Source organism: Plectropomus leopardus, chromosome 5 (genome assembly GCF_026936395.1).
Source record: "Plectropomus leopardus strain MGB_pleo_1.0 chromosome 5, ASM2693639v1, whole genome shotgun sequence".
Classification (NCBI taxonomy): Eukaryota; Metazoa; Chordata; class Actinopteri; order Perciformes; family Serranidae; genus Plectropomus; species Plectropomus leopardus.
The window spans coordinates 29266051-29282048 of NC_142180.1; the positions used below are offsets into that span (position 1 = coordinate 29266051).

Consider the following 15998-nt stretch of genomic DNA (forward strand, 5'->3'; position numbering starts at 1 on the left):
CTGGACTTGGATGCATGTTTGATTTTACTTTATTTTATTAAATGAATGTGAGTAAGTGAGCATTTCCTGTTGAAGAGAGCTATCATAATCCTTTAATCACTTTATGAGGATACATCCAATCATAAGAAGTGGGCTAATCTATTTACACATGCAATGAAATATGGCATTCAATCCATGAGGACATTTGTTTTTAGTAATTTAAAGGCTGTTTTTATTTTGGATTAGGCCCCAAAAGTTAATGCTTTCAGTATATTTTTTGACACATTATCTAAAAACTGTGTATAACTGGGTGCAACTTTATTAACTTCGCAGTGAGGCTGCACTGTTTTAAACTCCTTTGTCCTGCCTCGGTGTTTTGTGTGTATTCAGTGAGCTCTGCCTCTCCCAGGAGCGCGTCCACGCATTGTTTTCGAGGATCCAAGAGAAAAAAGTCCATTGTTGTTACGAAGTTTTTAATCTGGGGATTTAAAGCACATCACATGCTCAGACTGAGCAGCAGGGCGCTCGACCACAACAAGCAAACTGCTGCAAAAATCCACGCCGGGGAGGAAACTATTCATCCTGAAAAGGACTGAGGAAAAATTATTCACACTGCGATGCCAGCGCAGTTTTGCTGAGTTTAGGATCGCCGGTGAAGTGTGTTTAAGGAGAGGGGGGAACTTTTTATTCTCTGGAGAAACTCACGATAAAGATGACGCTCAAGTACAGCCAGCGGTCTCTAATAGTTCTGTGTCTACTGGGGATTTTATCGGCCATTATGTCAGTTTTATCGGTGATTTTGATTTTCCAGCTTCAGTCTCAGCAGACGGCAGTGAAGGAGTCTCCCCCGTCCACCGCCTCGATCATCCCGGCTCATATTTGGGCCGTCCTGCTGCCTGTGTCCACCGTGCTGTCCGCGCTGTCCCTCACCCTGCAGCTCAGCTCTGTGGTGGTGTGTCTCCTCCACAGCTACTTCTCAACTGAGGTCTGCAGAGGAGAGCAGGACACTGAAAGGTATTTAACTTGCATGAAACGCACCTTTGCTACTTTGAGTTTAAAGCAAGCACCTGCTGTGCGCCGCTTCACTCACTTGTACTTAACTGCTGTTGGTAAAGTTGAGAAAAAGATAGTTCCGGTCAGCTCTGATAGGCTGGCTCACCTTTAATCGCACCTGTAATCGCTTTACATCTAATTACAGTATTAATACGCAGCTCAAAAACACCACCGATGCAAGAAAGCGACATTTACAGTAAGACTGAGTTTTAAAAGAAAAAAGACAAACTGCTTCGCTTACAAATACAAAGCTTAAGTTATAAACAAAAAAATCCTCTCCTGCTTAACTCAAGTGGTCTAGTATAAACCTACAAATAAATGAATGTCCTTAGGTATGGGGAAATAACAGTATCATGAGGGGGAAATATGAAAAGCAAATGACATAAGTCAGTGAAGTCTACTGTCATATGTTATGCAAAAAGATAAAAGTGCACAGCTTAATCCATCAAAGACCAGCAAGAACTGGGTCAGGGCCATCTATGACCATCTTCAACCAGCTAAAACCAACTGAAAAAACCTACCAGCATAAGCTGTTTTTTAGCTGTTGTTTCCAGCAGGGAAGTAGCTTAAGTGACTAATTGTTAGCTAATGTTGGCAAGCATGTTACTGTTACACTGCATCTTAGCATTGATAGTAGGGGAGAACGGGGTCTTTTTGCACACGGATATTTTCAGATCCTTTTAAGGTCATAGAAAGAAAATGTAACATGAAAATGTTTCCTTTCTTTACCTGCACCCATACTAGGCCTATTTTAAACATTTGACTTTGAGGCACTAACTTTTTCTGTGAAGGTAACATTTCAGTTTTGTAGGAGGCTGTGGAAAGTGAAAAAGAAGAGTTTTAGGTGACTTAATGTAAGTGTTATTTTAAGATATTGGAAAACTGGTACTTCTAGTTAATATACAAGAAATCAGCTATGTCAACATTTTGATATAACACTCCTCCTCCTCCTCCTCCTACTACTACTAATGATAATAATACCAATAATGCATTGTATTTTTATGGTACATTCTAGTTTTATGATACTCAAAAACACTTTGAATAAGTTAAAACAATATGAAAGTTTGTAATGAGTGATTATAGCTGCCTGGTGAACATATTTTCATCACAAAGTTGAGACAAATGTGGCTGTAAAAGTATAAGTATTTTATCCCAAATTTACTTGGACAACTGGACCTACGGATCCAGGGATCGAATCTTCTGCTCTGCCTCCTGAGCCACAGCCACCACCAAATAGTGTTTGATTATACAAGTGGGCAGATATTTAATTAAATTATCATGTCTTCTGGGACTTGTTTGTAATAAATGTTCATATTGTTTCTATTGGTAGCTTCTTTTTATTGCATTTATGAAATTTTAACTTTGTGCCAGCCAACCCCTTGCACGGGCTGGTTGGCACAAATGCACAATATGACTTTAATCACAAATAATCTAATTAAAAAAAATGTTTGTGTACATTAAAACTCATTGATTCCTAGCTGAGACATTAACTTGTCATTTGCTGTTGGTTAGAATATTTTTACATAAATTATGCCAGAGAAATGGGCAGAGAGTCAAAAGTGTGCCAACCAACCGTGGTCCCCCTATTCTGTAAGTGTCACTTGTGGTCACCGTGGCAACTGTTAAGCAAACGCTGGATAATTTCACTTTAACTACTTCTTTAATTACAATGAATGATGGGGAAGAAAAAAACCTCCCCCTGTGTTATGTACTGCAATCTGATACAGCTATTATGTGATAAATCCTGCCAAGGGAAAACTTCCTTTTAAATTGGTGCCGGAGAGATTTTAATTCAAGTATTTCTAATTTTTGAGGCTAAAGTTTGTGATTTGTTTGCCTGTTTATGTAAATAAGCAAACTTTCAATGTAAGGCACAGCAAAATAAAACCACCACAGAGTGGAGCCTCAAATAAAACCCCTGAATTCAATCAATGCCTTTCAGAAACATAACGCTTTGAGAAAGGTAATTATTAAAAGGCTACAGAACTGCATTGCATTCTACAAACATGTTTTCTGGTCACACAGTCAGTGCACACAGTTGCTATAAGAGGAAAATAGCATTTTAGCTATGTGTTTCTTCTGATGCCCACACAATCTTCTTTAATTGTTCTCGGTAAACCACAGCAGATCCTAGTCGGCTGCATTAAGTTTCATTAAAAGAAAACAAAGTTTCACAAGTATAAAAGGGCCTTCCTTATGTGTAAAAGTGCAGAGGCCCGTGCTGCAGTGCGGTTGGCCGCCCCCCACCTCTCAACCCCTATGAATCCTGTCTAAACAATGGCCTTCCTCTCATTATGCACCCAGCGCACGGCCTCTAGCTGGCCCTTTCCCACGTCAGTTTACAAATCCCAACAGCATACCCCGGGACCTCCCCACTGAAAGGGGACATTCCAAGAAAATGTGAATAATAATGAGCTTTACAAAATACCTAGAAATAATCGAACAGTTTAGGACTTGTCGTTCTGAGACATAAACTTACTATAAAAAGAGTCAAGATAGTTTTATTATGTAGTAAAGAAAGTTGTGATAAAACAAAACAAAAGAAAACAGTCAACATAGAAATTGTTGCAAAATTCATCTTCATTCATGCACTGATGAGAAAGTGACAATTTTGCAGTGTAAGCCATGATACTGAACATATGACATTTGTTTCCACAGAACAGACTGGTTCCTTTTGGATAGCAGAGCTGTACGACACGTGGCAATCGGACTGTTCTGCCTGGGGGTTTCTGTCTACTTAACAGGTAAGAACAGATTACAAAAACACTATTATTATTTTTTGTAAGATTCTTGATTTCTGTTTTAGATCATGTTGCCCATTTAACATTTTATATATTTAAAGCTGAAATGAAGTTTAGAACTGGGCAGCTGTTGTTGCCTTCTAGCACACACTTGTCCTTAACTTATGTAAGTTATAATTTGCACGCAGGGTACTTTTTAGTCTGTAGCCTTCAACAACAAACTAACAAAAACCTTAAAAACTAGTGTCCAAAACATTGCCGGTGCAGTGGATTTTAAACAGCAGATGCAAACCCAGCACGGCTGCTCTCTCTCTGGTCCGTCCAGCGAGTCCACGAGAACAATGCATTCTTTGAGCGGCGTCCATGACTTAACTGTTTTTAATGCTGAACCTGGCAGCGCTGTGGCGTTCTGTTCCACTGAGCGGCTTGTACTGGGGGGGGTCACTGGAGGCAGTCACTCCATTGTGATGAGGAGGTGTCGCCCCTGTGACCCCACTCCAGCCTCAATCAAGACGCAGCAGAGCAAAGGGCTGTAGAAGCAACACCGCCTGCTCAGGAAGTCACGTCACATCCCAGAACTGTGCTTTTCTCCCCCTTCCTTTAGCATGCCCGAGTCCATGGTCCTTTTCCTGGAGATAAACATAGAACAAGTCAGCTAAGAATAGCCAGCTTTTATCTGTCATTTCAACACAATATGATATGTTTTTTGTAAAGCATCAAATTGCTGTGATGTGGAAAAAGTAATGTGAAAATGAAAAATAAATGAGGAATTAGGAAATTAGTAGGAAACCCAGACTGAAGTAAAAAATAACTTTTAAGGTCTTTTGTTTGAAGTTATGACTCAATGCAGATGAACAGAGCGATAGTGACCGAGCAGGCAAAGCACGTGTTTTTGTGACCATGGAGCACCATAGCATTAGTAGTATTTAATCATAATCTTCATTGTAAGATTATTTTATTTAACTTTATTAAAACAGCACTTTATTAAAATTTATATCAACAATAGCTACTTTAACTTTTTGCAACTTAAGTTCACTTAATAATTTGGTATTTTAGTAATCTACAGTAGTTCAGAGGAGATTTCAAAATGTTGAGACATACATCATGTATCACGATATAGCCTAAAGATATCGCAATATTTTTTTTAAGCCACATCACTCAGCTCTAAGATGAGAGATAGTTTACTGGTCATTTGGTGTTTCTGTGTGTATAAATTCTGTTTTTCTAACGCCCTCCTCTCTTCCCTGGCAGCTATGTCCATCTTTATGCTCCTCATATTTGAGGTGGAGACCGGCATTGCAAGCGCTTGCGTACTCTCCTCTGGGATCTTAATCCTTCTGGTCGTTGTGATCCACTCTCTGGTCAAAGCTTCTCATACTGCCAAGCGCTATCACACCGACCACCTCGACACCCTCTTCCGAAACGACCACGGAAGCAGCAGCACGCCCGTCTCACGACACTGCGAGCTCAAAATTGGCGTGGACAAACCACGCATGCACCGCAGCCAGTCTCACCTCCAGCATCCGGTCTCCTACCCTCAATGTGGCAACCCGTTACAACAACAATACCAGCAACAGCAGTACTCCCCTGCCGCGGGTTCCCAGGGCCATGCTAGTGATAAAGACGGCTACAGCAGCGGTGGCAGTTGTCCCCGAATGCACAGGACCCTGTCTACTGAATCCGGTTTACTGCAGGCTCAGACGAAACCCTGGAACGGGGTCAACAATGAGATGAGGAGCGTCCTTGCACGCAAGTCAGGGATTTCTGCAAAAGACTCCACCCTTGTGTGACATAAAGGTAGCTGAGCTCGTGGTTAAAGACACTGATGGACTGATGACACAAGTGTCATCTCAAACATGTAGAACTGGACTTTTTACACTCAGCGTGTTCGGCCTGACTGATTGCAAACGACATGAGACTCGGACTGAAACACACACCCAAGTTTTCACCTTTATCAACTGATTTCAACTGTTCAGATTATGAAGCATTTTTACTATTATGAAAAACAAATGGAGACAAATTTTGTATAATTTATAGTGTTATGTATGAATGAGCATGATTTGAATCTCTTTACACACACACACACACACACACACACACACACACACACACACACACACCAGTGTTGCCCAAGTATCGGTCTGGCATACAGTATGTATAGTTTTCATTGTAATACTGTGAATACTTTATTCCGCTGCATATGGTGGCTTTTTGCCAAATAATTGTGCATAATATTCAGATGTATTTCGTTGTGTGTGGTTCAAAATTATTTTATATCAACCATAAATTAATTACTTTTTTTTAGAAAATATATATCCATTTAAAAGTAGGATTTTTTTTGACAACTAAAAGACATTAAAATAATGTTCAGAAAAAAACACCTGTTAAGTTTAAATGTTGGTTGAATGCACATTTCATACAATATGTCAAAAATACATCCTGAATTTGATTATATTATATCTGGAGGAACTACTAACCTTGGACACCTCTGTCCAGAGGTCATGAGGAAGTGGAAGGGGCATGTACAGCAGAGACAAGGGGACTGGGAGAGGGGTTCACATCATGTAAGCTTCATGCAGGGATCAATGAGAAACAAAAGAAAATAAGCACAGACAAACAAAACAGAAAAAATGAAGCTCCTACTAACTACAAAAAAGAGTTCAGATTATTAGAATATTTTGCAGTTATTGTGGGGAATAAACAGAAAGGACAAAAAACAAGGTCTCTTAGCTGCTAAGCCAAAATATTAACCAATACAAATGATTATAAATGAAGGATTAAATAAATCAAATGGAAACAAAGGTTATAAATGAACAAAGGTTTGATGAGGAGCAAAGAATAAATGCAAATGGCATAAAACTCCAGAAATTGAGTCACTTATGTCTCTCATTTTAGTATCAAATAAGTCGATTAAAAAGATTTTGGAAAATGTGAAAGTACAATGACCCACAAGTACATCTTTGGCACTTTTGTAAGGATAGGTGGCATGGCCGAAAAAGAAGTATTCTTTTATTTCTGGCTTTTTCAAAGGCTGACATTAATAAATAAGACTAGATTTTGTTTTGAAAGAGAATTATTTGTTTGAAAACCACCTCCGATGATGACTGTCTCTCTGTCAAACGATTGAAGAAACAATTCTTGATGCAGGCAAAGGTATTTGGCACACACCCTTAAATCACCCTGATGCTTGAGAGATAAAGGCACTGAGTTTTGAAGAGATGCTTTACATTATTTTTGTCACACTCAATCTTTCAAACCCCCAGGCACCGTAGTGTTGGAAGGATTATTTCTGAAGCAGCTTTAAACAAAATGAAATGTATCACCTATGAAAGAGTTGAGTTCGGGCAACCGAGAGCTAACTTCACTGCTCAACAAATGTTGATGCACTCCTAAATTTGCACATTTTTTAATTTTTCAATCTGAAGACTGTTTATCATACTTCACCTCCCTATATTCTGGACACCTCCATGTCTAAGTCAGCATGTTCACTGCTGCCTCCTACCTGCGTCCTTGAGAGTTGCTAATCTGTTCCTTCATGCTGATGGCTTGACGGAGGAGGCCGTCGATGTTTTTGAAATACAAGCTGCTGTTCGTCATGCTCTTCACGGCGCTGCGAAAACCAACAAATCAATGAAAGTGTTAACAGTCATGACATGACAGCGGGTTCTGTAAATGTGTAGGTCTGTGCTTCTCCTCACCTGCATGCATACTCTACTGTGTAAATGGCTCCTTGACTCTGCTCCTCCCAGCTCTGCATGTCTGTCTGTGTGAGAAATGACCGAAAATACAACCACTAAATATTCAAGACAAAGGGTATAACGATGTAACACACTGGTTGCTGTCCAGAGCTGTTGAAAACTGCAACCACACACACGCTCTTCATGACTAATGCTGTTCCCTAAAGTGAATGCAGGGTGTCTACAGGACACTTAAATTAAATACTTTTTAAGACCGTCAAGGAAATGATTAAGCAGATTTAAGAATATTTTTTCCACTGCAGGTAAGTAGTGTATATGTAGTCAGTGCTGAGGTGGGTTTTGTGGTTATTAAAGTTAATTAAGTTAATCTACAGTTTGCCAACAATAAGTGCAAAGTAAAAAGAAAACATACATCAAAAATCATGGCTTTCATGCAGTGGAGTTTGACTCATTTTGAAATAAAGAAAATTAATTTAGGTAAATTTTTTGTTACAATTTAGTCCAAACAAATTCAGATTTAAGCCTATTTAATTTATTTAAAGGTCTAATTTTTAAAAATGCATTCAATATATTTCAAGTATCTGCAGACAGCCTGGGATAACAACTTCCACTTCTTCACAAAAGCTTTTGATGCTTGAAATAAAGTTGAAATAATAAGGGACTGTTGGTTATTTATGAAGGGGAGATGTGGTGCACAATGGCGAAGGCACTGCAATTATTTTTAGGCACTGGTGAGGGGGTATTTTTGATGTGGCGAAGAGGAGAGACATTGAACTTTAAGTGGTCATATTTTTTAAAATGTATTTTAAATACCCTCAGAACCACAAAAATCCACCACTGGGTTTGAGAAGCATGTTTCTTTTAAAAATATCCAACATTGCATCATTTATTATTGCAAGCAGATATGAAATATGATGATTTATGATGAAGAGATGGTCATGGATTTTCCCCACCCAGTCAGGGAAACTCAAGGGAGAAAAAATCTCCGAGGAGGAACATGATATTGGACACCAAAAAACAAAAGCTAAGTCACACCCCAGCCACCCCCTACTCTGATAAATAACGGACAGTCCCTAATAAGGAGCAGATGTCGTGAGGTTTTTGCTGTTCAATGTGTGCATTATTTGGCATTTGGCATTCACAGTTGTTTGTTTCCTGATACGAAAATAACAACAATACGATGTAAAATAATTTTACGATTTATTTTCCCTTAAATTTGCTAGCAGTTTGCATTTATTTTATTTCTCCGACAATAAGCCACACATTGGATACCTTGTGTTGCACCAGTTCAGGCAGCGACCGTCTGACGTGCTCCTGCAGTCTGTAGAGAGCCACTGACGGCTCGTTAGCCAGCACGTACATGCTCTCCGTGAACTTATCCGTCACTGTAGAGTCAAAAGGGGACAGACAAATCCTGAGCATACACGAGACGTGTTAGAAAATAAAATAAAAACGGAGGAAAGCATCCAACAGCATGAAAGGCGGATGTAAACACGATACTAGCATCGATTTAGCATAGCGGCTAAGAGCTACTAGCTTAGCTGCTGCGTTGAGAGGCAATGATGAGGTAAGTTGTTTGCTGATTTATCTGGCTAATATTTACCTCTCCTAACTTTTAGTTGCATCTCCTGGTCCTCCATTGTGTTGGCTGGTTGTTACAATCAGAAACGGCGCAGGTGTGTGCGAGCTGTGTCAGCTGATTCTCGCTTCTTCCGTGTTTTTGTTGTCATGTGCCACACGAAATTATTCCCGGACAGAAATATCGACTGTTTAAAAAATCGGTTCTTCCTTAAAAGACAACCAAGCGCCGTGATACGTTTCGCGGGTTGAATCAAACGTTTCTTCATTTGTTTTGATAAAATAGTTGATTTATTAAATAGCTAATCAACTGAGCTTTAAGTTATGTGTCTCGGTTTACTTCGATGGTCTGCGAGACCCGTCGCGCGACTAATTTACTTTCAGTTTGGCCAAAAGGAAGTTAGCGCAAATTAGACTGTGAGGCTGGATGTGGTGAGTGGACGATGCAATTTGCTTTAAAAACTAGTTTTGGCTACTTTTTGTGAAGCGCAGCACCACATTATTCAGCAGTTGATGTGTTGTTTTGTGTTGCAGTGATCATGGAGGCCAGAGGTGATGAAGAGGTTGCAGAAAACCAAAATAATCGCTCATCTAACGCTAATGTTTGTCCTTCCGAGTCCAGAGATGAGAGGTCCAATGGTATCTGTGGCTTTTCATTTTTTATCTTTTAATATAAGTTTCCTGTCCGTGATCACTTTCTTGAAATGTGTTATCTTTGTTTTTATTATCACACGATGTTTGGAGTCTTAAAATAAACAAGTAAGCAGTGGATATTTTGCTTACACTCACATGTTTGTTGTTTATTTGCTTGATCCAGTGTCTCCAGAAAACAGGGATGTGGATGAAGAGGGTTTGTTCATTCACCACTCTGCCACTCTGACCAACAGGCAGCGTGGGAATGAGGTTACAGTACGCCCAGCAACATTAGACTGTAAGTACTGGCAAATATGCTCTGGTGTTTCGATTTATTTACAACTATTTATTATATTCGCAGTGTTCATCCCATTGGCAAAATAATAATTCACTGCAAAACTGAAATAATCCCTCGCTTCCCATTTGCACTTGAAGTTTCTGCTTGTGTGTTTTCCTTCATATATATTTTTAACTTACATACTAGTTTTATTCATTGCATTGTATTATGTTTTATATTTTACACACTTTTCACGCACAGCACAATATCCATATAATAATTTATATATTCACAGGTAAGTGCTAATTGTCTGCTACTGTATTTTTTACAATTATATTTTTACACATTTACATACTTTATTTTAAATATTTAAATTGTTACATAATGTGCTAACTGTTTACTCTTACTGTATTCCTATTTTCTATTTTTATATATTTGTACTTATTTCTACTTGCTTTAATACTCTATGCTGGCATCAGAGTGACTGTAATGAACCATAATTTCCCCTGAGAATCAATTAAGTGTCTCTGATTTCTGATTAAGTGTCATTTATAATACCTTATTTAGTACTTACCTACTTTTTTCACATTTTTATTATTTTATTTGTGTACTTGCGTGGTTACATTGGAAGTCTGGGGGAAATGGCAGTTCAATCCTGTGTATGTCATGTAGATATGGCAGAATTGATATAAATTTTATTTTTAGCTCTGATATGAAGTTATTATTTTCCTCAGCTCTGTCCATACACCAATTGGCAGCTCAAGGCGAGGTTTCACAAGTGGCTGCACACCTGAGTAAAGGTGAGGAATCTGTCACATAACAGAAATCAAAATTTTCCTTCCGTTGAATTGTTAAAATATCGATTCCTTTTTTTGCAGACAGTTCACTGCTCAGCAAACAGGATGAACGGGGCTTTACGCCTCTCATGTGGGCAGCAGCGTTTGGGGAAAAAGCAGTGGTGGATTTTCTCCTGGAAAAGGTTAGAAGTAAGCGACTGCTGTCCAGAAAGACTTGAACATGTCATTAACCCCTTGAAACCTGAGTTAACTGGATATGTTTCTTTTAAAAACATGGGGAGAAAATAATGAGCAACTTAAGAAGAAATGACCAAAAACATAGCAAACTAGTATAAAAAAGATAAAAAATGATGTGAAAATTAGCAAAAAAAAAGAAGTAAAAAACAAACATGGGACAACCTGACAAATGTGTTTAAAAAAGAATGACTATTTAACATCAGTTTAAATATTTGATTTTGATAATTTATAATATAGTTCTAAAGTATTTTACCTGGCTTTTTTTTTTTTTTTTTTAAAAATCTAAATCTACAAAATCTTGTAATTTTTAAGACATTTCCTCCCAAATTGCTCATTGCCTTTTTTCCATGTTATCAGAGAAGAAATCAAACCACATTGCTTAGGTATAAAGCTTTAATTACTTGTGAAAGATGGCCAAACGCAGGACAAGAAAAGTGATGTCAATCTAGTTTCAAGGGATTAAGAGAAAATGCACAATCTCACTGTCATTTATTTATATATATGTATATTTTTTGTTTTAGGGCGCGGACCCCAAAACAATTGCAAGAGAGCGAGAGAGTGCCCTGACTCTGGCCAGCTCTGGAGGTTACGTGGACATCGTCGAGTCTCTTCTCAGACACGGAGTAGACATTGACACATATGACTGGGTACATCATGACTTTTTTTATATCTGACATGTCATCACAAACACATAAAATGCACTAGTTATGACAAGCAAACACACATTAAGATGTTTGAAAAAGTCACATTTTTTAATGACATTTTTGTATTTTTGTTCTTCCTAGAATGGTGGGACTCCTCTTCTTTACGCTGTCCGAGGGAACCACATCAAATGTGTGGAGGCACTCTTGGGTACATTACATTTCTATCATGTTAAGTTTTGATTCATCCAGTTTGAATGCTTTCTAATTAAACATACTATACTCTCTTTAAGCCAAAGGGGCCGACATGACCATCGAATCGGACTCTGGGTACAGTCCGATGGCCTTAGCTGTTGCCCTGGGACACAAAAAGAGTATGTATTGTTTTTTTTTGATTCCTTACAAATACCTTTTCTTTTCACAGCATGTTACAGGGATAATTTAGATTTTTTGAAGTTGGGTTGTATGGGGTAATGGTGTAATGTGTTTAGTCGTATTGTGAGTATGAATAATATGGATGCGTATTTATGAAATCTAGTTCATGAAATATTGCTGATGAAAATAACGGAGACTCCGGGAAGAGTAGCTACTGTTTATTGCAAAAGCTAATGGGGATCTTAGAAAAACAAACAAACTTAAAAAAAATGTGAACTATCTATTTAATGTAAAATATCTCTTGCTGATCTTACATTTTCATTTCTTTTTTTTTCCACAGTTCAGAAAGTGTTAGAGGACCATATCCTGAAGCTCTACAAGCCACCAACATGACACTAGTTAGAACAAATAACTGGAAATAACCTTCTGAGGATGCCAGATCTACAACCAGCCATCACTGGTAGTATAATGACAAAGACCCGTGTAACAACAGCAAGTCATGGTAACAGATAGGTACACAGGCAGAGACATTTACACTGAGTAAAAGTACTTCTGTTATTTTAGAAATGGTTTATTTCACTGATGTGTACGTTGTATCACAATGTGCAGAAACTTTGTACAAACAAGGACTAAAATGCTACGCTGTGCAGCAGAATTATTTTGTTTGAGAGAAAGACAGCACAAAAAGGATTGTAAACAACTTTTAATAAAAAAACAATATTTTCATACTGTGTGTTCCACTGGAATGGTGCTTCAACTTATAGGCACAACGTAAACATGTAGTGTGATTACAAGTGCTTTTATAATCACAACAAACCCATTAAATTTGCAATAAAAACTCGATTAGAGTCCGCACTAAGCCTCGTGAGTAACGAAGAGTGAGGTGGTTTGGCGTATCCCTGAAAGCGTCCATACCAAAAAAGGCCACAGTCACATCAGCTCGAGAGGTGAGGGAACAGATGACATGTTTCCCAAGTGCCACCACACCGAACTGCGTCCTGAGCTCAGGAGTCACTTCCTCTCTCACGAGAGAATTTAAAAAAAAAAGGTCACAAGTTTTTCTCCCCCAGGACGTCCAAGGAATAAACAGTTATTCTCCCAAAAAAGTCGGCACTATTCTCAAACATTATTTTTACTTTGTCCACTGCAGGGGCCTCCTGTATGGGAAAGCTGTGGGTGTGGAGTTAAGAACAAGATAAGATGCAAAACATGTTCAGGAAAATATTGTCTGATGCTTATTATAAAACCATCAAGAACGCTAACAGGAAGCACGCTGTGTTCATAGTGTTGGTAGAGTGACAGGTAGAGCTTCAGCTGCCGTAATAAACCTGGTGTTGCCTGACAGGCTGAATTTAATGTATTATAGCAGAATTACATTTAGTATTATGTAACTGTCTGATACAGTAGTTTTGATCTGATTACGTTTTGATTTATTTCGAACATGTAATAAAGGAAACAGAAATTATTATATAAAAAAGTAATATAAGCAACCGTAATGGTCAAACACATGATGACTTAGTTTACATATTTGAAAAGGATCGAAAAGAACTTATTTAATCCCACCCCTTCTCCATAAGTCATTGAATTTTAATTAACCAGTTTCCTTGTTCATTTAAACCTATACTGAAATTAATTCAATATATACATACACCCACATACTTAATATAAATATCTATTTTTCATTATTATTTACAGAAAAAATGAACATATACTAGGAAAGAAATACATATCAAATAACCAAGTAAATAATAAAAAAAAAAAAACACACCTGTAAACACCTGGTGACTGTCAACCCCCCGTTTAAGATTATTTATGGCTCTCATTATTTGTTGTAATTATAATTAATACAGTTGAATGAAGAGTTAAGTCACATTTATAGCTACTGTTATTACTTGTGATTAATGTTGTGTTGTAGACAAAAGAAAATGACGCTCCCCTATGTGGCATTGCATTAAAAAAAAATACATGGTTATCAGTCAGATGCTGCACAGTAACACTGAAGGATATCTGAAGAGAGCTGTTGTCCTCTGGGTAAAAATGGCTGATCTCTGTAAAAGCTCCATCTTTTGAACAACCTGCAGGAAGCACAAGTAGAAAATGATTCACCTCATCACTTAAATAAAAAGACAGATAATGACAACAGGAAATAATTTACAAAAAGGCTAGAAGTTGAAAATGTAATATCTGAGTTTTACCGTCTAGTCTGCATGTTTTTGCTGAGAAGCCTCCCTGGAACTGGACCTTCAACTCTGACACTTTGACTGACTGGGGAAACTCCAGAGACACCCACTGACATTCACCCTGCCAAAGACATGGTGCTGATGACTGACTATGATATGTTAAGTTTATCATTCAGGGAGTTTCTGAGTACGTATCATTTTTCCATGCTGCAAACGAATAGTGAGAAGGTTTTGAAATGCATGGTGTGTTTACATGGTAAAAAAATGTCTAAATATATGTTTATCAGTCAGTAAGTACACTAAAAAAAGGCTGTTTGTGAGTGTGCTGTTGACGTACACTAATCTCCCACAATGTAATGCATAAAAGGAGCCGCTCAAAGCTGTAAATAATAAAAAAAAATGTGGCGAAACAGATTCAGGAACATCCCAAGAAAACTAAATCGCAATTACGATCAGCTTATTGACCAAACAAGTGTGTACACATACATACAAGGACACTGACTCAGTTTTTTTTTTTTAAACTGGCCAAAAATATCCTGCAAATTGCAAGAAATTAATAAAAGCTGGCAAGAAAATGGTCTGAAAATTAGCCAAAAGAGTGAGCGGGAGAGAGAAGGGGAGAGAATCATTACAAAATGATAAAAAATAGTGAAAAATATCAGGAAACTAAATAACTATTATAATTACTACTTTAAAATGATGTAACATATACATATATATATATATATATATATATATATATACATACACTAATTTATTTTATTTGTAGCACTTTTTCAGGTATTTTCCATTTTTTTATTTAGTTAATTTTCTTGTAGACCTAATTTATTTATTTATTTTTAATATATTTTGCTTATTTTTTGGGGTTATATCTTGTTAACTTATATCTTGCTCATTGCATTTTTCCTTTTTTTTTTTTTTTTTAATAAATAAATAAATAAATAAATAAATAAATAAATAAATCAAGAAAGTTCAGGTTTCAAAGGGTTAAGTATAAACTGTGTAAGTTACAGTGGCATTCAAAAACCACAGTTTAAGCAATATAATTTCCCGTTAGTATAAAACTACTAAGTATGCCGGTTTCATGTATATTAAGTGCAAAAATAAGAATACTACGACAGTTAGTATACAGTACATACTATATACTATAAGTATGCCACATGGAGCTGCAGTTTTACCTGATCCGAGTTCCAGCACGTCTCCTCATTGCGGTCAAACATGTACTTTTTCCCATACTGCTTCACGTCTCTGTTCAGGACTGAACTCACCCTGAAACGGGAGTAAGAAAGTCCCAGTTTAAACCCAGTTAACAGCCAGTTTAAACCCAGTTAACAGCCAGTTTAAATCCAGTTTACACGTCCACTAGCTAACAGGAGGCTGACACGGAGCAGAGCGTGTGTCATCCACGAGTCGTTTTTGTATTGTAGTAAACAAGAAACAGCCGCTAAAACTTGACAGGTAAGTTCTTTAACTTTGTTTCAATGAATAAAATCCACTCACTTGCTGTTTTTATTTACCTGCTTTGAGTTTCGCTGCAAATTAACGAAGATGTCATGTCGAAATGTTTTTAGTTCAAACTGCCGTAAAGCAAAGCGGCTACTCTGTGCTTTTTTTGCGACAGTGACGTCAGTCGGTGGCAGTTCCTCCTCCCGCCACAAGATGGGGGTCGCGTTCCGTCCGGAAAATAAATGTCGGCGTTGCTCCCAAAAACTGAAGGTAAACATCCGTTCATCTCCATCTAAATTCACCGACGGCTCAAAATGAATAATTAAGAGCATAAAACATTAAAGTTAATTCGACTCTTTCTAA

At 37.7% G+C, this 15998-nt stretch overlaps 5 protein-coding genes across 9 annotated transcripts in view; 3 read left to right on the forward strand and 2 right to left on the reverse strand.

The window, feature by feature from the left end:
* The first annotated feature begins 646 nt into the window (after positions 1-646).
* Positions 647-6106, forward strand: tmem221 (transmembrane protein 221). Its single transcript, XM_042482366.2, has 3 exons — positions 647-993; positions 3691-3776; positions 5025-6106. Exons 1-3 carry the CDS (start codon positions 692-694, stop codon positions 5561-5563), a joined length of 927 nt encoding a protein of 308 aa, XP_042338300.2. The 5' UTR covers positions 647-691; the 3' UTR covers positions 5564-6106.
* borcs8 (BLOC-1 related complex subunit 8) lies at positions 3518-9263 on the reverse strand. Of its 3 annotated transcripts, none has more exons than XM_088077893.1 (6): positions 9075-9263; positions 8744-8856; positions 7472-7536; positions 7276-7383; positions 6251-6315; positions 3518-4402 (listed from the first exon to the last, which is right to left on the reverse strand). In XM_088077893.1, exons 1-5 carry the CDS (start codon positions 9109-9111, stop codon positions 6273-6275), a joined length of 366 nt encoding a protein of 121 aa, XP_087934019.1. In that variant the 5' UTR covers positions 9112-9263; the 3' UTR covers positions 3518-4402; positions 6251-6272. The 3 variants fall into 3 exon arrangements, with proteins under 3 accessions (XP_087934019.1, XP_042338289.1, XP_042338297.1); XM_042482355.2 differs by having other exon boundaries at positions 6251-6342; XM_042482363.2 differs by lacking the exon at positions 6251-6315.
* Positions 8870-12737, forward strand: rfxank (regulatory factor X-associated ankyrin-containing protein). 2 transcript variants are annotated; one of them, XM_088077891.1, is made up of 9 exons: positions 8870-9038; positions 9584-9688; positions 9867-9980; positions 10694-10759; positions 10838-10938; positions 11515-11640; positions 11779-11845; positions 11928-12008; positions 12350-12737. In XM_088077891.1, exons 2-9 carry the CDS (start codon positions 9589-9591, stop codon positions 12400-12402), a joined length of 708 nt encoding a protein of 235 aa, XP_087934017.1. In that variant the 5' UTR covers positions 8870-9038; positions 9584-9588; the 3' UTR covers positions 12403-12737. The 2 variants fall into 2 exon arrangements, with proteins under 2 accessions (XP_087934017.1, XP_042338273.1); XM_042482339.2 differs by lacking the exon at positions 8870-9038 and adding an exon at positions 9279-9481.
* Positions 12698-15879, reverse strand: nr2c2ap (nuclear receptor 2C2-associated protein). 2 transcript variants are annotated; one of them, XM_042482345.2, is made up of 5 exons: positions 15707-15879; positions 15368-15458; positions 14205-14310; positions 14017-14084; positions 12698-13181 (listed from the first exon to the last, which is right to left on the reverse strand). In XM_042482345.2, the coding sequence occupies exons 1-5, from the start codon at positions 15742-15744 to the stop codon at positions 13059-13061; spliced, it is 426 nt and encodes a 141-aa protein (XP_042338279.1). In that variant the 5' UTR covers positions 15745-15879; the 3' UTR covers positions 12698-13058. The 2 variants fall into 2 exon arrangements, with proteins under 2 accessions (XP_042338279.1, XP_087934018.1); XM_088077892.1 differs by having other exon boundaries at positions 12698-14084.
* Positions 15826-15998, forward strand: part of ncanb (neurocan b) — a 245880-nt gene continuing 245707 nt past the window's right edge. Inside the window, exon 1 of the mRNA XM_042483584.2 lies at positions 15826-15905. The gene's annotated coding sequence lies outside the window, so the exon portion shown is untranslated. The remainder of the gene's footprint in view (positions 15906-15998) is intronic.

Coding starts and splice junctions, on each gene's coding strand:
- tmem221 (XM_042482366.2), top strand. CDS start 692: ATGACGCTCAAGTACAGCCAGCGGTCTCTAATAGTTCTGTGTCTACTG. Junction 994..3,690: donor GGAGAGCAGGACACTGAAAG/GTATTTAACTTG, acceptor TTGTTTCCACAG/AACAGACTGGTTCCTTTTGG. Junction 3,777..5,024: donor GGTTTCTGTCTACTTAACAG/GTAAGAACAGAT, acceptor CTTCCCTGGCAG/CTATGTCCATCTTTATGCTC.
- rfxank (XM_088077891.1), top strand. CDS start 9,589: ATGGAGGCCAGAGGTGATGAAGAGGTTGCAGAAAACCAAAATAATCGC. Junction 10,760..10,837: donor GGCTGCACACCTGAGTAAAG/GTGAGGAATCTG, acceptor CTTTTTTTGCAG/ACAGTTCACTGCTCAGCAAA. Junction 11,846..11,927: donor ATGTGTGGAGGCACTCTTGG/GTACATTACATT, acceptor ACTCTCTTTAAG/CCAAAGGGGCCGACATGACC.
- nr2c2ap (XM_088077892.1), bottom strand. CDS start 15,744: ATGACATCTTCGTTAATTTGCAGCGAAACTCAAAGCAG. Junction 14,311..15,367: donor CGTGCTGGAACTCGGATCAG/GTAAAACTGCAG, acceptor TGTCTTTGGCAG/GGTGAATGTCAGTGGGTGTC. Junction 14,085..14,204: donor AAAAACATGCAGACTAGACG/GTAAAACTCAGA, acceptor TGCTTCCTGCAG/GTTGTTCAAAAGATGGAGCT.
- borcs8 (XM_042482355.2), bottom strand. CDS start 9,111: ATGGAGGACCAGGAGATGCAACTAAAAGTTAGGAGAG. Junction 8,857..9,074: donor GCAACTAAAAGTTAGGAGAG/GTAAATATTAGC, acceptor TTGACTCTACAG/TGACGGATAAGTTCACGGAG. Junction 6,343..7,275: donor AGCAACTCTCAAGGACGCAG/GTAGGAGGCAGC, acceptor CCCTGCATGAAG/CTTACATGATGTGAACCCCT.